Raw genomic sequence first — 25,743 nt, forward strand, 5'->3', positions numbered from 1 at the left:
TCTTGGTTGATAACTCTTTGGCAGACTTAAAGCCCTCTTCTCTAAGCTAGTCATGGTCTCCAAAAGACACTGATCCCTTTCTTTGAGAGAGAATCCGAAGCAGTCTCTTTAGATTCCTCTCCAGACAGTGTCTGTGTCAAAAGGAGGAATGCAAAGGTCACTTGAACCCTGTCGCTTCACCCTTCATTTCTGCCATGAGACCTCTAAAGACCTGAATGAAATCCTAGAATCTCAGGGTTGGATGGGTCATCAGAAGCTATTTACCTTCACCCCCTCATTCGATGTTTGAATCCCTTAACCAGTATCTCTACCAAATGGCTGTCCAAACTCATGGACCACCTCCAGAGACAGATCTCACTGCCTAGGCGCAGCCTACACAATTGTCAGATTGCACTAATTATTAGAAAGTTCTTTCTTTCTTTTAAGCCCAAATCATTTTCCCCTTAAAAGAATGACAAAGCTGAGAAACAGCAGTACTAAAATGGCATGGCTATGGAGCAAGAAGAATCTGAGATGGGAAAGAGAGAAGGAAAATAACAAAGGGGCTCCAATAAAGATGTTTAAAAACAAAATAAAATAAAATAACAAAGGGGGCATGTGCAGTGCAGGGGATCCGGCAGTGCCAGACAAGGAGGTCGGTGGGGCGAGGGGGGACAAATGAGGGAGTCTGAGCTGAGAAGCAGGAATGGTGCTGATGGATAAACAGGAAGGCAATGGAAATGTTGATGGGAGATTAAGGAAGGAGATACTAGAACCTCTTCTAAAACAAATGAAACCCAGGTTAGAGGTTTAAATCAAAGTGCAGAGGAACAGAAAAGCATCTTTAACATTCAGAATCCATCAGAGGACTCCAGCCTTGCCCTTTGCCTAAGGATATGGAAAAGATCACTGTGGAGACAGGAGAGAATGTTTAGTAGACCAACAACTAGACAGAAGAGAAGGGAATAATTGGACACAGGAAATGAGTTTAAAGAGCAATGGAAAGAGAAAAAGAAGTGAACAGAGAAATGGAAAAGGGGGGAAATAAAAACACAGAACTTTTAGGTTAAAGAATTGTATTTATTCCCATGACAGCACGTAATTGTATTTTCCTGGCAGTCATCCCACAGACCTCTGCAAGGGGAAAGGGGCGCCAGCATGTGTGACTGAAAGCATTGAAGTCTTATTGCTTTGTACTTATTACAGCCAAGCGAGGGACTTCATTAGTGAAGCTATATTTTGATGTTGCAGAGACAGGCACTGAAATGCCAATCACCAGCAGCCCCTACACGTGGGAATCGGTGGCAATGGAAAGGACAGGGTATGGCCCAGGGGTGCGTACATTGTGAGGCAGAGGCAAGCGTCAAAGGTATGGGAACCCAATCGTGATGGTTTGAAGTGAGAAATAAATGGAACCTGCTCACCAGAAATCCTGTTTCCTGCACAGCGTGCCACACAAAATGCTGGCATGTATCCCCTGCTTACACAGTAAGGCATCGAGTTCCAGGCAGCAAAGGGGAGTAAGAAAATAACCTTGTAGGGGCTTCCCTGGTGGCACAGTGGTTAAGAATTCGCCTGCCAATGCAGGGGACACAGGTTCAAGTCCTGGTCCGGGAAGATCCCACATGCTGCGGACCAACTAAGCCCCTGTGCCACAATTACTGAGCCTGCACTCTAGAGCCCGCATGCCACAACTTCTGAAGCCTGTGCCTAGAGCACATGCTCTGCAACAAGAGAAGCCACCACAATGAGAAGCCCACGCACCGCAACAAAGAGCAGCGCCCGCTCACCGCAACTAGAGAAAGCCCGCGCGCAACGACGAAGACCCAACGCAGCCAAAAATAAATAATAAATAAATTTATCAAAAGAAAATAACCTTGTAGGTTCCACCCACACTGAGTGCAGTGAATTGATGCTGTGGGTAATGAGAACTGCCTATTGTCAGAGAGCTTTGGCATATAGAGGCCATGGTTTGAGCCCTGCCATTTGCTTCCTGCACCACCTCCGCCATTGGCCCTGCCTGTGTCTTGTCTTCATCATAGCTCAGTGGGACTCCTTCCCCTAAGGAAATCATCAGTTGATGAAGATAGACTCCTTGGGAAGGGTATCTACGAAGGAGGTAGCCCTTCACCTTCATATTCTCTGTAGACTGGGGATATGTGTTCATTTGTGTGGCCATTGATTCATGCATTCATTCATTCAGTTTTTCAGTGCCTGTGCTAGCCAAGTACTGCGTGGGAGCTACAGAGAGGAGTAAGACTTGTTTCTTCCTTTGAAGGGGCTCCCAGTCTAGCTGAGTGACTAACTCTACTATGCTGCAGATTGAAATTAGTGCTATGAGAGAAGTACAGTCCAATTGATAATCAAAGAGGGAAGTGATTCATCTGGGCTGGGGTAAGAAGGGAAGCAAGGCTTCCTGGAAGAAGTGTCATGTAAGTTGAAGCCTGAGAGAGAGAAAAAAAGAGAGAGATACCAATCCAGGCTGAGGGAACAGCATGAAGAAAGACATGGGAACCTCAAAGTACTTGCCATTTTCAGCAAATGATAAATGGGATGGTATGACAACAGTGTATGGTACTTGGAGAAATATATGGGCAGTTGAAACTGGAAAGCAAGACAAGTTGAGATGGAGAAGCTTGCGAATGACATGCTAAGGAATTAGGACTTGATCCCACATGCAGTAGGGAGCCATCAAGGATTTTGAGGAAGAGAAAAATTCAATTCAACATGGGATTGAGGAAGAGAGTACTATCTTATGCCTGCTGTCATGGAATAGAACATTCTTTCTTCCTGGACAGCAGTGGGCCATTGGAGAGGAATGGGTATCATATCTAGCTGGGGCATTGAGAACTGTGGCAGATGGGAAGTACGTGGGGAGAGAGAGGCTGAGGGAGAGGGGAGAAATGGTCACAGTCCAGAGGAGGTGGTACCTGTGGGAATGTGAGAATGGCAGCTTACTGACAGTCCAGATCCAAAGATGGGAAGGAAGGAGGAGGGAGCCAGGATGACAATGTGTTCTTCCAAGTAAATTGAGGGGAAAATAGCCTCAGTTCCCCAAATCCCATTGATGATGAGGGAGGCATTTCACAACTGGAGAGGTTTTAGGGAACAGACTTCGATGGAACAACTTAGAGAGGCTTTTCATCTTTCATTTATGAGGACACCTGCCTGCTGTTGATTTCTGGCCTGTGATGTTCCCACACCCAGGCTGAGTGTTTTCAGGGACTTGTGCCATTTTGACCAATTGGCTATTGTACTAGTAACTTTCCTTTCCTGTTGGACATCGCAAGCATTTTAGTTCTCAGGTACATTTTTTGTAAGATCCACCATGGCTGATTAAAAATGGAAGATTACCAGATTTTGGGCTTTCCCATTCAAGTATATCTAAAGCCCTAAGCCCTGCCTAAAATACTATCAAAGAGCTTTTCATTAAGCATTTTGGAGCCTGGGCTCCAAGAGACTATAAGGCTACTCCCTCACTCTCCTGACCGCCCCCCACCCCCCAGCAATTTGATTTGGCTACAGAAAGTGACATTTTGTGTTCTCCTTCTACATCCTCAAAGCCCAATGACGAATACCTCTGTAGCTGCATCATGTTTGAAATTTACATTATAAACAGAGCTCTGTGAATCTAAACCATTAAAATTTTTAAAGTAATGAGGACAGAGTGTATTCACTGCTTCACTGATTTTTTTTTTAAATTCATTTTCAGCTTAGCTTCATTTGTGTGACTCACAAAAGTAAATGTAAGTTTCCTGAGGTTGTATATAAATTTCTCTTAAAATAGCCTCAGACTAAAACCCGTGACAAAAATTGCCTTCTTCTTTCATTCCCAATTGAGGAGCCATATTTGCAATTCTAAGGTAGTGCTTAAATATACATTTTAATTCATTTGGACAACTTGACTTTCAAAGCACTGAAGGAGTACCATTTGGGGGTTGATGCTTTGGTATCAGGTACATTCACACACCCCTCTACAAAGTAAAATGCCAGAGGAGCGATGCACTCACACTTCCCTTAGGGACTAGGATGCACCCCAAATCTTCTGGTTTCTATAGTTTTTTAATCATGGTAAAATATATATAACAAAACATTTGTCATTTTAACCATTATGTATACAGTTCACTGGCATTAATTACACTTACAATGTGTGTGCAACCACTATTGCCAAAATTTGCCTAGTCTGCCTATTTATATTTTATGTAAATGGAATCATATGACATGTGGTATTTAGTGACTGGCTTCTTTCACTTAGCATCATGTTTTTGAAGTTCATATACCTTGTACATGCAGGAATGTACTTCATTCCTTTCTATGACTGAAAAAAATTTCATTGTATGGATAGACCACATTTTGTTTATCCGTTCATCCATTCATGGACACTTGGGTTGCTTCCACCTTTTGGCTGCTGTGAATAATCTGCTATAAACATTGGTATATAGGTATCTGGTGTCTCATACAGGTTGTTAATGCATCAGAGATAACAAGAATATAGCATTTCCAAAGGCCGTCTTGAGTTGGAACTCTGGAGGCACCTTCTAGTGAAGCTTGGTTGTACAGGTGTTGTGACACTGATAGCACTGCCACAATACCTCAGCACAGTTAGGATGGCAGTGCTTCATTTCACTCACTGTCAAACTTCTCTGAAGGCTAATCAGTATTCAGTGAATCCACATCGGCTCCCACTCTCTTCTCAACTCAATACTATCTGGTTTTTGACCTAAACACCCTACTGAAACTTCTCTCAAAAATCTCCCGTAACCTTCTAGTTGACACTTCCAGTAGCTTCTTCTCAATCCTTAATTTCCTTGACCTCTCTATAACATTCCACCATGCTTCTCCTCCCCTCTTTAAAGTGTTCTCTTCCCTTGCCTTTTATCTATTTATTTGTTTGTTTGTTTATTTATTTTTGGCTGCATTGGGCCTTCATTGCTATACGCGGGCTTTCTCTAGTTGCGGCGAGTGGGGGCTGCTCTTTGTTGCAGTGCACGGGCTCTAGAGCACACAGGCTTCAGTAGTTGTGGCTCACGGGCTCAGTAGTTGTGGCTCACGGGCTCAGTAGTTGTGGCTCACAGGCTCTAGAGCGCAGGCTCAGTAGTTGTGGCGCACGGGCTTAGTCGTTCCGTGGCATGTGGGATCTTCCCGGACCAGGGCTCAAACCCGTGTCCCCTGCACTGGCAGGTGGATCCTTAACCACTGCGCCACCAGGGAAGTCCTTCCCTTGCCTTCTTTTTTTTTTATAAATTTATTTATTTATTCATTTATCTCTGCATTGAGTCTTCATTACTGTGCCCGGGCTTTTCTCTAGTTGCAGTAAGCGGGGGCCACTCTTCGTTGCGGTGCGCGGGCTTCTCATTGTGGTGGCTTCTCCTGTTGCGGAGCACAGGCTCTAGGCACACGGGCTTCAGTAGTTGTGGCTCGCAGGCTCTAGAGCACAGGCTCAGTAGTTGTGGCTCACGCGCTTAGTTGCTCCGCGGCATGTGGGATCTTCCCGGACCAGGGCTCGAACCCGTGTCCCCTGCATTGGCAGGCGGGTTCCCAACCACTGCGCCACCAGGGAAGTCCTTCCCTTGCCTTCTTGAAGCCTGTTCTCTCCATCTTCTCCCCTGGCCCTGGCTGAACAGTGTCCCTGTCACCAGCTGCTTGTATTCCACTGACTCTTAAGCCCATTACTTCCCATGGGAATCAGGTAACCCCTCCTGTGGGAAGGGAAGGCTTTGAGGAACTGTGATTCCTGTGGAGCTGTTAGGTAGCCTCAGGTGAGAAGGATCTGTAGCCATGAGAGTAATAATCGTGACACTCCTGTGGAAGGTGATGATAATTCTAGGACTGGTGGAGGAAGGCCAGCACCACACCACCCACTCATACTGTCACACTTTCCAGGATGGAGCTGTTCTGTTTCTGGGAAGATGACTTGACTCATGATGTACCTAAACAAGCATAGTAGTGGCCCACATCATAATAAGATTCTACAGTAGAATGATCTGATTTCCAAAGGGATGACGTGGTTTTTTTTTTTTCCTGCGGCACATGGGCCTCTCACTGCTGTGGCCTCTCCTGCTGCGGAGCACAGGCTCCAGATGCGCAGGCTCAACGGCCATGGCTCATGGACCCAGCCGCTCCGTGGCATGCGGGATCCTCCCGGACCGGGGCATGAACCCGCGTCCCCTGCATCGGCAGGTAGACTCTCAACCACTGCGCCACCAGGGAAGCCCTGACGTGGCATTTTTTATTGTTCCTTTCTCAATGGCTTGATGCAATAGTGAAGCATAGTTAGTGGCTGAATCCCCTGGACACCATTTTGTATTAGACACTAAGCAGTCTGAGCCCCAGTTAAGGGCAATTACCATGGCGTTCCCCTCTTGACTAGGAAGTTGTCATTGAAAAAGCTACCTTAAGTCACTAATCAGGACTATGTGAGTCAAAATGCCCAGCTTTGGTAGTGTACCAAGCCCAGGTGACTCAAGTGTCCCAACAGTGCTTTTAAGACCTTTCCACCTAAGTACCCCATACAGGCAGTGAAGAGTGGGAATGAACACCTGTTCCTGAGGATCTGGGACATAACCTCAAGGTCCTAGTAAACAAGAAATATCTTATGAAGTCTTAAATGGGTTTGCAAATAGCACACTTTTGCTCCATCATACAGCCTTGCATGTTTCAGTATAAAATAGTGTGCTTTTGCCCTAAATCCCAGGGAAGAAGAATGCCATGGCTTCACGTACCCACAGCCCACTGCAGTGTAACCTGAAGGTACACCCACCCCAGACTGAGAAACAGAGCCTATAGGAAGAGAGGCCATGCCTATACTAGTGGCAAAATCAATTGTATTCTTTCGACATCCCAGCATTGTAACTGAGGGTATTTGCAGGCTGGAATTAGCTGTAAGAAATGAAGTGGGCATCTCATTGCCCCAGCCCTCTTATAGGAGAGGCGATTGGATTATTCCCAGAATTTACAGTCATTTAGCTGGCAAAATTGGCAGCTCACTTGTCAAGAAGGTATGTTGTGAAATGGGCCCTAAAAGGAGTCCCATTAGACCAATTAAAACCAGAGGCCTCAAGTGTGCCATTTCCCCCTCGTCTGATCTATGAAGAAGAAAATCTAGACTCCCGCAGACCTGAGGCTCATTAACAAAGTCACTTTCCTCTGCTTTCAAGTCCAAGTAGTCATTTCACACCTGAAAGTTCAGAAAGGTTGACAGGGCGGAGGCGGGGGGTGGGGGTATTGATGTGGCAGGAAGGAAGGTTGTGTTGAGGGGAGGACAAGGAAACCAAGATCTATTGGGGATTCAGAAGCAAATGGTGGGGCCCAAAGGCTTCTGTGGGAAGGGGCAGCAGAGTGAGCAGTAGTGTAATGAACACGATTTCTAGTGCTTTCCCCAACTTCAGCTTCTGGGGTCTACCAAGCAAGGTACTGAAGGTTTCGCATATTCATGTCCTGGGGGCCAACTGTGCACAGCAAATACAAAACGCAGGGAGAGCAATATTGCTCTGTTGCCATATTAGGGCCGGATTGAAGCCATCTGCTGGTGCAGGCTTGGCAAGCAGCAGCATTTGCTCCGCTGGTAGTGTGATGGCAGCTCTTCTTCCAGGCTGCCCCGTGGAGTTGGCCCGCTGGTGTGGGTAAGGCCCCTGTAGCAGCGCCTTGCCCTGCTTGATGCCCACGCCATCAGAGGGCGAGCATTAGAATCCTATTATATGCTCAAGACCCCGGTGGCTCTGTAAGGGCCCAAAGGCTTGTCTCACTGGCTGACAGATTTTCCCTGGCTGCCTGTGTAGCCCAGGCCCAGCAACTTCTCCCCCAAAGCTTGGTGTGTACTGCCTTTAGTAGACATTATGATGCCAGGGTTTAAAGAAAACAAAACAGTCCAGTGTGGATTTATTTACTGCCAGGGTCTCTTATCCACAATTAAACCAGCTTAAGAAGAAAGAGGATTCAGAATTTGGTAGCTGGTGATCACCAGAAAGACTCACATCACAAGGGAAACAACTGACTGCCTCTCCCTGCTCATAGGTGCTCTGGTGGGGGCAGCCCCCTTGGCTGCTGTGGGTGGAGGAATGATCACAGCCTGAGCAGACTGTGCTCCGCACTGGGCCCCAAGAGCCTTGGAATCAGAGAGGGACAAAACTACTGACAGAAGGAAGTTTAGATTTCATCTAGTCCAATACCCCGATTTAGCAAAATGGGGGTGACTGAGGCCCAGAGGAGAGGGAAATGACTTGCCAAGGGTGAAACAGTAACTCAGTGACTGAGCCTGGCCTGGAACCCAGGGCTCCAGGCCCCCAGGAGGTGCCCTCTTCCTTAGGAACTCTCCTAGGAGACTGAATAACTAAGTGGGGGGCGCTCCCCACCGAGTGCTTTGTCCAATGCAGAAAAACTTTTCCACACGAAGTGCAGACCTTAATGACTGATGATCATTTAAAGGGATTATCTAATCTGCAACACAAAGGACATAAGAGCAAAATGGGAGTCAGGGCTGAGTGTATAATTAGTACAGATTGTTGGGTCTAACCCACTGGGTGTAGTTAAACTGATTACAAATAGAAACAGATTTTTAGATTTAGCATGAAAATTTCCTTGCTGGCCCAAAAGGTTCTCACTGACGTTCAGCTGCAAGACAAAAGCCAATTTATGCGTGTTTTACAATATGTACCTCACCAAACAAAGATATATTCTGGAAAATCACTGATAAACATAAAAATATGAGTGATTTAAGAGTATGGTTTGTGGTTATTCCCATAAGGCATCTGGTTCGTAGCAAAATGAGAAGGTTTTGGTTTGGTGTAGATTTAGCTTCTTCGTAGGTTTTTAAATTTTCTTTTAATATTTGCTACTGGCTGATCCCCAGATACTGTTCCCACAGGCTTCTTGTTTTTCCCAAGACAACATGTCTGACAAGTCTCTCCCGCCCACTTAGGGCTGTCCTCCAAACTGTTAACAGTGATTTCTGAAAAACACAAAGCAGATTGTGTGGATTCCTTACTTACAAACCTGCAGTGGCTCCCTATTGCCCACAGGAGAAAGTCTTAGCATTCCTAATCGACCATGATTTGGCCCTTGCTTACTTGTCCTTCCTGCCCTACCTTTTATCACCCACCAGGCAGGCAACAAACACATACCACAACGATGTGAACGCTACATTCCTTCCCTCCGTAGAGCCTACTTGCTCCTATTGAGTATGCACTATCGACATTCTCAGATATTAATGATGTTTCTCAAGCTGAACCCTCTGCCTGAAATGCATAACCATCTCCTTCAGCCCTGCCATAGTTCCACCCATCCTTCATGGTGCAGGTTATGGCCCAATTGTCCCAAGAAACCTTCCCAGAACCTTCTTTTATTTGGAATTTTTCTCTCTCCCTTCTGTCACCCTGGTGTTTCACTTGTGCCTTTATCCGAACCCTTTCTGCTTTCTGCCAACTGTCTTGTTGGTTTGTCTATTGGTCTGTTTTCCTTGCCAGACTGTGGGATTCTTGAAGGCAGACACTAAGTCTTTCTCCAAGCTTCTAGCTCAATGCTTGGGCCATAGTAGACTACTGTTAAGTTTGTTGAATTAAATTGGATTATATTTCTCCGGTCCAGGAATGTCCATAGATATCTTTAACCAAAACCCTAGTTCCTCTGTGTCCCAATAGTGCTTCCTTGTCATGCTAAGCTGTCCCCTTCATCTCTAATCTCCGTGATGGTGGCCCAGGCCCAGAGTGTGTCTTTGCTGGAACTCCCATCAGTATCAGCCACAGGAACCCAGCTATAGGGTTGGGTGATAAAGCTTTGCTGCTGCTGAGTGGGAAGCCTCGGGAAACCTGTAGCCACAGCTTAGGAAGCACTAGAAGGTATTATTCTGAATATTCCTTGGGTTTTTTGGAGGTAGAAGACATGGCCCAGCTTTGTGCCAGGGGTGCATGATGGCCTTGGCCATCATTGCTGATTGCTTCAGGTAAACAGAACTGATATAATGCCCACTTGGGGTCCCCAAACCTAGAGCTCTTTTCAGTATTTCACAAAGCTTAATAAAGCTACTTAATCAAGTTTGTGATCAGTTCTATGTGGAAACATTGACTTTTCTCATATGCTTTTTTTTGATGTACAGTTGATTTATACTGTTATTAGTTTCTGATATACAGCAAAGTGATTCAGTTATACACATATATACATTTTTTTAATATTCTTTTCAATTATGGCCTATCACAGGATATTGGATATGGTGCCCTGTGCTATACAGCAGACCTTACTGTTTATCCATTCTGTATATAAATAGTTTGCATCTGCTAACCCCAAACTCCCAATCCATCCCTCCCCCCATCCCCCTCGTCCTTGGCAACCACAAGTCTGTTCTCTATGTCTGCGAGTCTGTTTCTGTTTTGTAGATAGGTTCATTTCTGTCATATTTTAGATTCCACACATATAAGTGATATCATTGGTATTTGTATTTCTCTTGCTTTTTTTTTACATCTTTATTGGAGTATAATTGCTTTACAATGATGTGTCAGTTTCTACTTTATAACAAAGTGAATCAGTTATACATATACATATGTTCCCATATCTCCTCCCTCTTGCATCTCCCTCCCTCCCACCCTTCCTATCCCACCCCTCTAGGTGGTCACAAAGCACCGAGCTGATCTCCCTGTGCTATGCGGCTGCTGCCCACTAGCTATCTATGTTACGTTTGGTAGTGTATATGTGTCCATGCCACTCTCTCACTTTGTCACAGCTTACCCTTCCCCCTCCCCATATCCTCAAGTCCATGCTCTAGTAGGTCTGTGTCTTTATTCCCGTCTTACCCCTAGGCTCTTCATGACATTTTTTCCCTTAGATTCCATATATATGTGTTAGCATACGGTATTTGTCTTTCTCTTTCTGACTTACTTCACTCTGTATGACAGACTCTAGGTCCATCCACCTCACTACAAATAACGCAATTTCGTTTCTTTTTATGGCTGAGTAATATTCCATTGTATATATGTGCCACATCTTCTTTATCCATTCATCTGATGATGGACACTTAGGTTGTTTCCAAGTCCTGGCTACTGTAAATAGAGCTGCTGTGAATATCTTGTTACATGACTCTTTTTGAATTATGGTTTTCTCAGGGTATATGCCCAGTAGTGGGATTGCTGGGTCATATGGTAGTTCTATTTGTAGTTTTTTAAGGAAACTCCATACTGTTCTCCATAGTGGCTGTACCAATTCACATTCCCACCAGCAGTGCAAGAGCGTTCCCTTTTCTCCACACCCTCTCCAGCATTTATTGTTTGTAGATACTTTGATGATGGCCATTCTGACCAGTGTGAGATGATATCTCATTGTTGTTTTGAGTTGCATTTCTCTAATGATTAATGATGTTGAGCATTCTTTCACGTATTTGTTGGCCATCTGTATATCTTCTCTGGAGAAATGTCTATTTAGGTCTTCTGCCCATTTTTGCATTGGGTTGTTTGTATTTTTCTTATTGAGCTGCATGAGCTGCTTATACATTTTGGAGACTAATCCTTTGTCAGTTGCTTCATTTGGAAATATTTTCTCCCATTCTGAGGGTTGTCTTTTGGTCTTGTTTATGGTTTCCTTTGCTGTGCAAAAGCTTTGAAGTTTCATTAGGTCCCATTTGCTTATTTTTGTTTTTATTTCCATTTCTCTAGGACGTGGGTCAAAAAGGATCTTGCTGTGATTTATGTCATAGAGTGTTCTGCCTATGTTTTCCTCTAAGAGTTTGATAGTTTCTGGCCTTACCTTTATGTCTTTAATCCATTTTGAGCTTATTTTTGTATATGGTGTTAGGGAGTGATCTAATCTCATACTTTTACATGTATCTGTCCAGTTTTCCCAGCACCACTTATTGAAGAGACTGTCCTTTCTCCACTGTACATTCCTGCCTCCTTTATCAAAGATAAGGTGACCATATGTGCGTGGGTTTATCTCTGGGCTTTCTATCCTGTTCCATTGATCTCTCTGTTTTTGTGCCAGTACCACACTGTCTTGATTACTGTAGCTTTGTAGTATAGTCTGAAGTCAGGGAGGCTGATTCCTCCAGCTCTGTTTTTTGTTCTCAAGATTGCTTTGGCTATTAGGGTTTTTTTTTTTTTTTTTGAGGTATGCGGGCCTCTCACAATTGTGGCCTCTCCCGTTGTGGAGAACAGGCTCCAGACATGCAGGCTCAGCAGTCATGGCTCACGGGCCTAGATGCTCCACAGCATGTGGGATCTTCCTGGACCAGGGCACGAACCCATGACCCCTGCATCGGCAGGTGGACTCTCAACCACTGTGCCACCAGGGAAGCCCTATTCGAGGTCTTTTGTGTTTCCATACAAATTGTGAAATGTTTTGTTCTAGTTCTGTGAAAAATGCCAGTGGTACTTTGATAGGGATTACATTGAATCTGTAGATTGCTTTGGGTAGTAGAGTCACTTTCACAATATTGATTCTTCCAATCCAAGAACATGGTATATCTCTCCATCTATTTGTATCATCTTTAATTTCTTTCATCAGTGTCTTATAATTATCTGCATACAGGTCTTTTGTCTCCTTAGGTAGGTTTATTCCTAGATATTTTATTCTTTTAGTTGCAGTGGTAAATCAGAGTGTTTTCTTGATTTCACTTTAAGATTTTTCATCATTAGTGTATAGGAATGCCAGAGATTTCTGTGCATTAATTTTGTGTCCTGCTACTTTACCAACTTCATTGATTAGCTCTAGTAGTTTTCTGGTAGCATCTTTAGGATTCTCTATGTAGAGTATCATGTCATCTGCAAACAGTGACAGCTTTACTTCTTTTCTGATTTGGATTCCTTTTTTTCCTTTTCTTCTCTGATTACTGTGGCTAGAACGTCCAAAAGTATGTTGAATAAGAGTGGTGAGAGTGTGCAACCTTGTCTTGTTCCTGATCTTAGTGGAAATGGTTTCAGTTTTTCACCATTGAGGACAATGCTGGCTGTGGGTTTGTCATATATGGCCTTTATTATGTTGAGGAAAGTTCCCTCTATGCCTACTTTCTGTAGGGTTTTTATCATAAATGGGTGTTGAATTTTGTCCAAAGCTTTCTCTGCATCTATTGAGATGATCATATGGTTTTTCCCCTTCAATTTGTTAATATGGTGTATCACATTGATTGATTTGTGTATATTGAAGAATCCTTGCACTCCTGGAACAAACCCCACTTGATCATGGTGTATGATCCTTTTAATGTGCTGTTGGATTCTGTTTGTTGAGGATTTTTGCATCTATGTTCATCAGTGATATTGGCCCGTAGTTTCCTTTCTTTGTGACATCCTTGTCTGGTTTTGGTATCAAGGTGATGGTGGCCTCGTAGAATGAGTTTGGGAGTGTTCCTCCCGCTGCTATATTTTGGAAGAGTTTGAGAAGTATAGGTGTTAGCTCTTCTCTAAATGTGTGATAGAATTGGCCTGTGAAGCCATCTGGTGCTGGGCTTTTGTTTGTTGGAAGATTTTTAATCACAGTTTGAATTTCAGTGCTTGTGATTGGTCTGTTCATATTTTCTATTTCTTCCTGATTCAGTCTTGGCAGGTTGTGCATTTCTAAGAATTTGTCCATTTCTTCCAGGTTGTCCATTTTATTGGCATAGAGTTGCTTGTAGTATTCTCTCATGATCTTTTGTATTCCTGCAGTGTCAGTTGTTACTTCTCCTTTTTCATTTCTGTTCTATTGATTTTAGTCTTCTTCCTTTTTTTCTTGATGAGTCTGGCTAATGGTTTATCATTTTTGTTTATATTCTCAAAGAACCAGCTTTTATTTTTATTGACCTTTGGTATCGTTTCCTTCATTTCTTTTTCATTTATTTCTGATCTGATTTTTATGATTTCTTTCCTTCTGCTAACTTTGGGGGTTTTTTGTTCTTTCTCTAACTGCTTTAGGTGCAAGGTTAGGTTGTTTATTTGAGATGTTTCCTGTTTCTTAAGGTAGGACTGTATTGCTATAAACTTCCCTCTTAGAACTGCTTTTGCTGCATCCCATAGGTTTTGGGTGGTCGTGTCTCCATTGTCATTTGTTTCTAGGTATTTTTTGATTTCCTCTTTGATTTCTTCAGTGATCACTTCATTATTAAGTAGTGTATTGTTTAGCCTCCATGTGTTTCTATTTTTTACAGATCATTTCCTGTAACTGGTATCTAGTCTCATAGTGTTGTGGTTGGAAAAGATACTTGATACGATTTCAATTGTCTTAAATTTATCAAGGCTTGATTTGTGACCCAAGATATGATCTATCCTGGAGAATGTTCCATGAGCACTTGAGAAAAATGTGTATTCTGTTGTTTTTGGATGGAATGTCCTATAAATATCAATTAAGTCCATCTTGTTTAATGTATCATTTAAAGCTTGTGTTTCCTTATTTATTTTCATTTTGGATGATCTGTCCATTGGTGAAAGTGGGGTGTTAAAGTCCCCAACTATGATTGTGTTCCTGTTGATTTGACCTTTTATGGCTGTTAGCATTTGCCTTATGTATTGTGGTGCTCCTATGTTGGGTGCATAAATATTACCAATTGTTATATCTTCTTTTTGGATTGATCCCTTGATCATTAGGTAGTGTCCTTCTTTGTCTCTTACAATTGTCTTTATTTTAAAGTCTATTTTGTCTGATATGAGAATTGCTAGTCCAGCTTTCTTTTGATTTCCATTTGCATGCTCTATCTTTTTCCATCCCCTCACTTTAAGTATGTGTCTCTAGGTCTGAAGTGGGTCTCTTGTAGATAGCATATACATGGGTCTTGTTTTTGTATCCATTCAGCCAGTTTGTGTCTTTTGGTGGGAGCATTTAGTCCATTTACATTTAAGGTAATTATTGATATGTATGTTCCTATTCCCATTTCTTAATTGTTCTCGGTTTTTTATTGTAGGTCTTTTCCTTCTATTGTGTTTCCTGCCTAGAGACGTTCCTTTAGCATTTGTTGTTAAGCTGGTTTGGTGGTGCTGAACTCTGTCAGCTTTTGCTTGTCTGTAAAAGTTTTAATTTCTCCATGAAATCTGAATGAGATCCTTGCTGGGTAGAGTAGTCTTGGTTGTAGGTTTTTCTCCTTCATCACTTTAAATATGTCCTGCCACTCCCTTCTGGCTTGCAGACTTTGTGATGAAAGATCACCAGTTACCTTATGGGGATTCCCTTCTGTGTCACTTGTTGTTTTTCCCTTGCTGCTTTTAATATGTTTTCTTTGTATTTAATTTTTGATTGTTTGATTAATATGTGTCTTGGCGTGTTTCTCCTTGGATTTACCCTGTATGGGACTCTCTGTGCCTCCTGGACTTGATTAACTATTTCCTTTCCCATATTAGGGAAGTTTTCCACTATAATCTCTTCAAATATTTTCTCAGTCCCTTTCTTTTTCTCTTCTTCTTCTGGAACCCCTATAATTGGAATGTTGGTGAGTTTAATGTTGTCCCAGAGGTCTCTGAGACTGTGCTCAGTTCTTTTCATTCTGTTTTCTTTATTCTGCTCTGCAGTAGTTATTTCCACTATTTTATCTTCCAGGTCACTTATCCGTTCTTCTGCCTCAGTTCTGCTATCGATCCCATCTAGAGTATTTTTAATTTCATTTATTGTGTTGTTCATCATTGCTTGTTTCATCTTTAGTTCTACTAGGTCCTTGTTAAATGTTTCTTGCATTTTCTCTATTCTATTTCCAGGATTTTGGATCATCTTTACTATCATTATTCTGAATTATTTTTCAGGTAGACTGCCTATTTCCTCTTCTTTTGTTAGGTCTGGGCGGTTTTTACCTTGTTCCTTCATCTGCTGTTTTTCTGTTTTCTCATTTTGCTTAACTTACTGTGTTCAGGGTCTCATTTTCGCAGGCTGCAGTTTCGTAGTTCCCGTTGTTTTTGGTGTCTGTCCCCAGTGGCTAAAGCTGGTTCAGTGGGTTGTGTAGGCTTCCTGGTGGAGGGGACTAGTGCCTGTCTTCTGGTGGATGAGGCTGGATCTTGTCTTTCTGGTGGGCAGGTCTACATCTGGTGGTGTGTTTTGGGGTGTCTGTGGACTTATTATGATTTTAGGCATCCTCTCTGCTAATGGGTGGGGTTGTGTTCCTGTCATGCTAGTTGTTTGGCATAGGGTGTCCAGCACTGTAGCTTGCTGGTCATTGTGTGAAGCTGGGTCTTGGTGTTGAGATAGAGATCTCTGGGAGATTTTCGCCGTTTGATATTACATGGAGCTGGGAGGTCTCTTGTGGACCAGTGTCCTGAAGTTAGCTCTCCCACCTCAGAGGCACAGCACTGACTCCTGGCTGCATCACCAAGAGCTTTTCATCCACACGGCTTAGAATAAAAGGGAGAAAAAGTGGAAAGAAAGAAAGAGAGGGAGGGAGGGAGAAGATAAAATAAAGTAAAATAGTTATTAAAATAAAAAATAATTATTAAGAAAAAAATTTTTAAATTAAAAAAAATGCATGGATAGACCCTAGGACAAATGGTGAAAGCGAAGCTATACAGACAAAATCTCACACAGAAGCATACACATACACACTCACAAAAAGGAAAAGGGGAAAAAGTAATCTATCTTGCTCCCAAAGTCCACCTCCACAATTTGGGATGATTCGTTGTCTATTCATGTATTCCACAGATGCAGGGTACATGAAGTTGATTGTGGAGCTTTAATCCACTGCTCCTGAGGCTGCTTGGAGAGATTTCCCTTTCTTTGTTCACACAGCTCCCAGGGTTCAGCTTTGGATTTGGCCCCACCTCTGCGTGTAGGGCATCTGTTCTTCGCTCAGACCGGACGGGGTTAAAGGAGCCGCTGATTCGGGGGCTCTGGCTCACTCAGGAGAGGGGGAGGGAGGGGTACGGATGCGGGGCGAGCCTGTGGCTGCAGAGGGCAGCATGATGTTGCATCAGCCTGAGGCGTGCCCTGCGTTCTCCCGGGGGAAGTTGTCCCTGGATCCTGGGACCCTGGCAGTGGCAGGCTGCACAGGCTCCCGGGAGGGGAGGTGTGGACAGTGAACTGTGCTCACTCACAGGCTTCTTGGTGGCGGCAGCAGCAGCCTTAGCGTCTCATGCCCGTCTCTGGGGTCCGTGCTGATAGCCGCCACTCACGCTCGTCTCTGGAGCTCCTTTAAGCAGTGCTCTTAATGTGCTCTCCTCGCGCACCAGGAAACAAAGAGGGAAGAAAAAGTCTCTTGCGTCTTCGGCAGGTCCAGACTTTTCCCCAGCCTCCCTCCCGGCTAGCCATGGTGCACTAACCCCCTGCAGGCTGCGTTTATGCCACCAACCCCAGTCGTCTGCCTGGGATCCGACCAAAGCCCGAGCCTCAGCTCCCTGTCCCGCCCGCCCCGGCGGGTGAGCAGACAAGCCTCTAGGGCGGGTGAGTGATGGCTGGCACCGATCCTCTGTGCGGGAATCTCTCTGCTTTGCCTTCTGCACCCCTGTTGCTGCGCTCTCCTCCGTGGCTCCGAAGTTTCCCCTCTCCGCCACCCGCAGTCTCCACCCGAGAAGGGGCTTCTAGTGTGTGGACACCTTTCCTCCTTCACAGCTCCCTTCCACTGGTGCAGGTCCCATCCCTATTTTTTTGTCTCTGTTTTTTCTTTTTTCTTTTGCCCTACCCAGGTACATGGGGAGTTTCTTACCTTTTGGGAGGTCTGAGGTCTTCTGACAGCGTTCAGTAGGTGTTCTGTAGGAGTTGTTCCCCGTGTAGATGTATTTCTGATGTATCTGTGGGGAGGAAGGTGATCTCGGCGTCTTACTCTTCCGCCATCTTCCCCCTCCACTCTGTATTTCTCTTTCTGACTTATTTAATATGATAATCTCTAAGTCGATCCATGTTGCTGCAAATGGCATTATTTCATTCTTTTTCATTGCTGCATAGTATTCCATCGTATATATATGTACCACATCTCCTTTCTAAGCTTTTCTTTTTAAATTTTATTGAAGTATAGTTGATTTACAATGTTGTGTTAGTTTCTGCTGTACAACAAAGGGAATCTGTTATACATATATACACTCTTTCTTAGATTCTTTTCCCATATAGGCCATTACAGAGTACTGAGTAGAGTTCCCTATGTTATACAGCAGGTCCCTATTAGTTATCTATTTTATATATAGTCGTGTGTATATGTCAATCCCAATCTCCCAAGTTATCCCTCCCCCCTCTTACCCCCTGGTAACTATAAGTTTATTTTCTACATCTGTAACTCTATTTCTGTTTTGCAGATAAGTTCATTTGTACCCTATTTTTTAGATTCCACACATAAGCGATATCATACAATATTTGTCTTTCTCTGTCTTAGTATGACAATCTGTAGGTCTATTCATGTTGCTGCAAGTGGCATTATTTCATTCTTATTTATGGCTGAGTGATATTCGATTGTATATATGTACCACATCTTCTTTATCCATTCATCTGTCAGTGCGCACTTAGGTTGCTTCCATGTCTTAGCTATTGTAAATAGTGCTGCAGTAACATTGGGGTGCATGTATCTTTTCGAATTATGGTTTTCTCCACATATATGCCCAGGAGTGGGATTGCTGGATCATATGGCAACTCTAGTTTTAGTTTTTTAAGGAACCTCCATACTGTTCTCCATAGTAGCTGTATCAGTTTACATTCCCACCAACTGTGTAGGAGGGTTCCCTTTTCTCCACACCCTCTCCAGCATTTATTATTTGTAGATTTTTTGATGATGGCCATTCTGACCAGTGTGAGGTGATACCTCATTGTAGTTTTGATTTGCATTTTGCTAATAATTAGTGATGTTGAGCATCTTTTCATGGGCTTTTTAACCATCTATGTCTTCTTTGGAGAAATGTCTATTTAGATCTTCCACCTATTTTTTGATTGGGTTGTTTGTTTTTTTGTTGTTGAGTTGTATGAGCTGTTTGTTTGGATATTTGGGAAATTAAGCCCTTGTCCGTCACATCATTTGCAAATATTTTCTCCCAGTCTGTCCGTTGTCTTTTCATTTTATTTCATGTGTTTTTTAGTTAGTTATGTTTGGCAGGATATTTTCCCTGAGTTTTTTTTTTCTTCAAGAAGGAACCCATTACTATTTACTGACTGCAGTATACTTGGTATATGTATAAAATTTTTCAGTTTGTTTATGATTGATATAGGTCCATATGAGGTTCAGAGTCAGCCCTGCATTCAAAGAACACCTCTGCCACTTACCAGCTGTGTAAATACAGGCAAAAAAAAAGTAACCTGAGCTTGAGCTTCCTCATCAGTAAAATGGGAATTGTAATACCTACTTCGTAACATTACTGAGAAGGTTCGATTACATGAGATCATGTATTATAAAGTGCTTAGCACAGTGCCTGGCACACAGTGAGGACTCAATAATTGATAGCCATTTTTTATAATTTCATAGGTTCCAAGAGATAGACGTAACAAAAGAGGTATTTGGTGGCAAAAAGATGAGAAACTACTGGATCTAACATAACTGCTGGGTTTTCCATAACTGCTAGAGTAGACAAAACTGTGTAGTGTTCATGGATTATTTGAAGAGCAAGGTAAATAGTGGAGGAGCTGAGTGGTCACATTAGTAGATGTTGTTTGCTTAATCCTGATGTTAGGCAAGGGGGATATCTGGAAAATGAATCTGAAGGCACTGCTGAAAGTGCTCTCATTCAGGTCAGACCGAAAAATACTCCTCTTCATTTAAGTTGAGAAGTTGCCATGAGACTCAAGGCTGGCCTTTCAACAGATCCAGCCATATGTGTTCTCGACTTTGGTGAAATCTGATCGGGACCTAAGCCTGCACTATCCTTGCCGACTGACAGCTGACCTCGGCCTGCTCTGTGTGCTCTGCACTGTACCTTTCAGAGAAAGAGGTCTGATTTCCAAGTAGAGCATTGCTCTTTGTTCTTTTTCTCTTTGATTTTCTTTGTATCTATTTATTCTGGGGGTAGAAGGAATGGCTCTTAGTCTACTGATTCACTTTTCCCTCAGTAAGAGGGTTCCCTGGAAATTTTGATTTGCATCATTATCATCAGCACTCAAGAAGAAACACTTTCTCAGCTTCAGAAGAGCAAAATGTCGTCAGATTCGTATATATTATAAGTTAGGACATCATTTCCTTGTACAGCAATGAAAAATAATAAGTATAGTTAGTAACAAAATAGAAAAATTACTTGTATCAAATGTGATAAGCAAAGGACTCAATAAAATATATATTCAGATTAATAGGGAAAATATCAATACCCATTAGGTAAGAAGGCAAAGGATATGAACTGTTATTCATTGAGAACGAAAACACAGAAAAAGTTCTTCTATACTAGTAATCAAATACACTCAAAGAAACTTTGAGATATCATCTTATACAGACTACCGTATCTTTTACTGGTTCCCTCATCATTGCTGGTGGCATTATAAACTGCAGTAGCCCTTTGGAAAGTAATCAGATCCTCTGGCTTTGATCACCTTGACCTTGCTGCCTGCTCTAAGGAATGCCAGACTCACAGCAGCCGTGGTCCTGGGCCCTGCTCTGTACACATCCTGGACCAGCTGAGTCCTTACACTTTCTTCCTGTGACTTACTGCGTGTTTCATCCCCTGTAAGAGGAGCTCTTCCTTCCTCTTCCTTCCTTCCTTCTGCAGAATCCCTGTCGTTTCCTCTGTGCCTGTTGCTATGCATCTCCATGTCCCCAAGGGATCTTTCTGGCTCCATTGGCCACAGGACAGTTGGCTGCTGAGGTCACTCACATGCTACTGAAATAGAAACAAACATTGGTGACCGAGTCCAGAAAAGCGAAGGGAGTAGATTTGAACTCTAAATCTGGAAAAGCAAATCTAAGAGAAACTGAGCCCTGGGCTAGGACCAGCTGTCTTTAATTTCCTGACAAACCACTATCTACTTAGATTTACCCTCTGGGAGATTTCTGCGTTAGGCCAACCCCAGTACCCCAATTTCTTTTCAGAATCATGAGCATATCTCATAAACAGTAGGCAGTCGAAGAAAGAGGACCCTTACCCATTAGCCTTTCCTTAGTCTTAAATTCTATGCATTATATTGGGCTGGCCAAAAAGTTCGGGTCTTTCCGCTTACAGAAAAACCCAAACGAACTTTTTGGCCAACCAATATCCTGTGTGGGTGTGAGTATGTGTGTTAGGGGTGGGCAGTGAAAAGACCATATAGATAAAAGATATTTCTGAGAAAAATAAAACAACTTCCAATGGCAAACTACCCTATCATCAACTCTAAGGCAAGGCCTCCCAGGGGAAAATCTGAACTGGGTGCAGGGCCCAGGAAAGGTACCCTGGGAGGCTACCACATCCCCTCTCCCACCAACACACATACACACAAGGACACGCATGTTGTCACCCACATGGCACCTTACGTTTGGATACCTGTGAGATCTGGTGAAAATGACCTTCAAGCATGGCCTTGCCAGGTGGGAGATGTGGAAAGGGCCAGTGTGCACTCCGGGGTGTGGGTGGAGCCAAAGGTGGGAGGGGAGCAGCCAGCTCGCTCCCTGTTGGTGGGATCTCTGGCAGGAGCTCCACTAGCCATCTTCCTCGGGCGGGCCCCGCACATAACACCCCTGTCTTCTTCCCATCTCTTGGCGGCCTTCCCTTCAATGAAAGGAAGAAATCAAACCTGGGGTATCCCAGCAGTGCAGACAAGCTCTTGGGCCGTGAAGAGTGCAAACCTGAGGCTGTTGGTAAGCCTGTATTTAAATTCTGTCCTTTCTTTCGGCAGAACTGGCTTATGATCTGGACGTGGACGATGCTCCTGGAAGCAAGCAACATGTGAATCAGGACAATGAGATAGTTGCCTCTCACAACCTCGGGAATGGCCCTTCCCCCCTGAAGATCCTCACCAGCTTGGCAATCTCCGTGGTGTGCTCTTTCCTCCTGGTGCACTGACTGCCAAGGTCACCCTTCAGCACCCTGTGGTCTCCCTCTATAAAGGGAACCACCTTTTTCTTTTTTTCTATTTTTTTATCTTATATACCTCCTCCAGCCATTAAGTAGAAGACTAACCATGAGTTACGTTTTCGAAAATCAAATGGTATCTTTATGAGGACGGTAAATTTTAGTGGTAGTATAGATTGTCCTTTTGCAACAACAAAAAAATCAAATTGTGCCAAATTATTTTCCTATGTTTGGCTGCTAGAACATGGTTACCATGTCTTTCTCTCTGTCTTTCCCTTTGCATGGATTTCTTTGGAAAAAAATAAATGCTCAAATAAAAATGCGTTGGGTCCTTTTTGTAAGCCCACATACATGGTGACCATGCAATGCTTTCCCCCTCCTCACCTAGCTTTCTACCCAGTATAAGAAAACCCCCCTCCCTCCCTCCCTTCCTACCTTTCGGGCGAGTGTCAGTCTTGGCTCCAAGCTCCAGTCAAAGCCAGTCCGTCCCAACACATACCCAATCCATAATCTCCATTTACAAACGGGGGAGAGTATCTGGCCTATGAAACTAAAGGCATCTCAGAAAAGTGTCCCCGTCTCTCTCTACAAATTTCACTTCGCTGAAAATGTTCTGCCCAACTAGAAATCCTCTGTATGGATCATGTACACAATTAATATCCTTCCTTCCCCCGACCCAGAGAGGGGAGCCCCAATAGTGCAAAGTAATTCCCCAAGCTTCTTTGCTCCTTGTCTCCCTTCTCCAGGGGCTGCCACGTGGCAGGGCCGGCAGTTGCCCTAGGTCAGGTTGCAAAGGTTGTCACCGGGAAACCCAGGATTTATAGGAAGCAACACGGCTCTTGGCCTCAGATGGGCTCCTTCAACAGTCGTTTGTTCCACAACTAGGCCTTGCGTACCTGCTGGCTGTCAGGCATTGTACCAGCTGCTGGAGATGATACAAAACTAAACAGATTGGATCCCTGCTCTCACGGAGCTGAAGGTCTGACACCAATACTAATTCCAACATCAGCTTTCTGTCAATTGTAGGTCCAGTATTATTACTTAAGACTGCTTTTTACACATACGGCACACAAACAATAATGATGCTGATGCTGCTCTTTGAACGTTCTGCTGCCAAAGAACCTTAGGAATGACCGACTTGCCACTGTATCCAATGCCTGGCTTATTGCCCACTTGCCAGGTCAGGTCACCAGAAACGTTGTTGACTCTAATGAGTAGGAACTCAACTCCCACCTGAGGGCAAAGAGGGGCAAAGCTGAAGGAGGAGGAGAGAGAAGGGGCTGAGGCACAGGACCAGAGTATGAGTCAAGGTCAAGGAAGGACTGGAATGTCCCCCCCCCTTTTTTTGCGGTACGCGGGCCTCTCACTGTTGTGGCCTCCCCCGTTGCGGAGCACAGGCTCCGGATGCGCAGGCTCAGCGGCCATGGCTCATGGGTCCAGCCGCTCCGCGGCATGTGGGATCTTCCCGGACCGGGGCACGAACCCGTGTCCCCTGCATCGGCAGGCGGACTCTCAACCACTGCGCCACCAGAGAAGCCCTGGAATGTCCCCTTTGATACTGGGAGGTGGGCCCAGCCAGGTGCTCCCATTTCTGCCCGGTGGCCGGAGGTGGCAGAAGGTGAGCCCGCGGGAAGCAGGCAGGGGAGTTTCTTATAACTTATCTTTTCCCCTCCGGCTGTCACCAACACACTTTCATCAGGGTCTCCTGCAGAGTGCAAGTTCCCAATAGCCATTTTCATCCTTTGCAGAAATTTTTGCAAATGCCAATTAGAAATGTTTGGTTTAGTGTTGCCTTCAGTTGGTTTTGTTGAAGTCAAGGCTACGATCAGTGGTATTTGTTAATATGCTTTCAATGATTTATAGTGGTTGGTAAGACTTGAACTGGCATTATCTTTGTCTTTTAAACATCATTATTGGGCTTCCCTGGTGGCGCAGTGGTTGAGAGTCCGCCTACCGAAGTAGGGGACACGGGTTCGTGCCCCGGTCTGGGAAGATCCCGCATGCCGCAGAGCGGCTGGGCCCATGAGCCATGGCCACTGAGCCTGCGCGTCTGGAGCCTGTGCTCCGCAATGGGAGAGGCCACAGAAGTGAGAGGCCCGCGTACCGCAAAAAAAAAAAAAAAAAAAAAAAAAAAAAAAACATCATTATTACTGTATTTGAATGGGATTTGTGAGAATCTTTGTTCTTTGATTCAGGAAACCTAAATACGGCAAAGGTTTGCTCCTTGGACTCGAGTGTGCCAGGCTACCACCACCAGATCAGAAGAAGTCTCAAAAGCCTTGTTACCACCTAATCATCGTCCCTGTTGCTCTACAGAAAGGTTTTTATTTAATGTGGCAAAAATAATGGTGACCCTGAGATCACGTTTTATGCCTGCGAGCAGAAGGGCACTGTCTTAAAGTCCATTTCTCCTTTCTGGGAGATGAAGGGGACTTTCTACACATCCTTCTCATTCACTTCCCCTCTTCAGACCTCGGTTTCCCTCTTGTAAAGTGGAGAATCAGGTCAAGATGTCTAGTTCCTTTGTTGCTCTCATTTTGTGGCACCACTGGCCCCAAAAGGAAGTAAGTGCCAGTCCCCCTGCCCAGCACTGGTGTTATGCGTGTTCTGTTCCCACGTGCCTCTCAGGACTTTGCCAGCTTAAGGTCCTATTTGACATACTTCAGTTCCCAGAACGTGACCCAAGCCAGCCAGCGTTTCTGCGATCTTGGTATACTGCCAGCTATGGTCCATGCAGGCTGAGTGATGTGGGGCAGAAGACTCCATGTCCAAGGCCTGCTGGCTTCAGTTGAATGGCTAGAATTAAAATGGATAACCGTTCACACTTACAAAACATGGAAAATCCACCATCTCCAATTGACATTTTACTTTTACTCAGTAGCCTTTGTCTTTTAGCATTTTATCCATGCCTTTTCCTATCCCTCTATATTTATTCTTCTAGTTCAGAATCTAGTTTCACAGCTAGTTGCTGGTGGCTTTTCACCTTTGAAGTGTTTATCCTACCCTTTGATTTAAACTTCCTACATGAATTTTGTTAAGATGACTATTGTCCTTAGAATAGGCCTGGCAATCGGGAAGTTGCCCCATCTTGTTGTGAGTTTTCAGGCCCCTTTCTCGTTGGATCCACGTGTGAACTTCCACCAGCTCAACTCTGGTATTTGAACAACGTTAAATCATAGAACAACATACTGAATCCCTAGGTTGAAATGTTCCCACTAATTCATCCCACAATCAGTGTTGGATTAGTGCCTAAGGCTGGGCCCTCACTAGGTTGCAAAACAGTTTATTTGGTTGCTGGACACCTCCAATTCTTAGAAAGTTTGTGTTTTTCAAAAGCAATATATACAGGTAATAAAAATCTAATAGTACATCATCACATAAAGTTTAAAAGATGATATTTATCCCATCATTCCATACCCCACAGTTATTATTAGATATTTGATTGAAATCCTTCCAGTCATTTTTCTCTCTCTTTAGGTGCATATTCACACACATGAGATTATACTGAATGTATAATTCTATAATATGAATGAATCTTTGATAGGTTGAGCCTAAATCTGCCTTCCTATAATTTCCACCCATTGGTCTTGGCTCTTCCATAAAGACCAACATGAGATTAAGATGATACCACTTTTGGGACTTCCCTGGTGGCACAGTGGTTAAGAATCTGCCTGCCAGTGCAAGGGACATGGGTTCGATCCCTGGTCTGGGAACATTCCACATGCCATGGAGCAACTAAGCCTGTGTGCCACAACTACTGAGCCTGCATTCTAGAGCCCGCGAGCCACAAGTACTGAAGCCAGCATGCCACAACTACTGAAGCCCGTGCACTCTAGGGCCTGTGCTCTGTAATAAGAGAAGCCACCACAATGAGAAGCCTGAGCACCGCAATGAAGAGTAGCCCCTGCTCACCGCAACTAGAGAAAGCCCACGCACAGCAACAAAAACCCAATGCAGC

At 44.0% G+C, this 25,743-nt stretch overlaps 1 protein-coding gene across 1 annotated transcript in view; it reads left to right on the top strand.

Annotated features, from left to right (window-relative positions):
- The window catches only part of GPC3 (glypican 3), a 439,275-nt gene extending 417,069 nt beyond the window's left edge, over positions 1–22,206 (top strand). The window contains exon 8 of the mRNA XM_081222401.1: positions 21,610–22,206. Coding sequence (XP_081078527.1) covers positions 21,610–21,776 — 167 coding nt within the window. The 3' untranslated portion in view covers positions 21,777–22,206. The remainder of the gene's footprint in view (positions 1–21,609) is intronic.
- The last annotated feature ends 3,537 nt before the right edge of the window (positions 22,207–25,743 follow it).

This window comes from Mesoplodon bidens (genome assembly GCF_964165515.1).
Source record: "Mesoplodon bidens genome assembly, chromosome: X".
NCBI classification, from domain to species: domain Eukaryota; kingdom Metazoa; phylum Chordata; class Mammalia; order Artiodactyla; family Ziphiidae; genus Mesoplodon; species Mesoplodon bidens.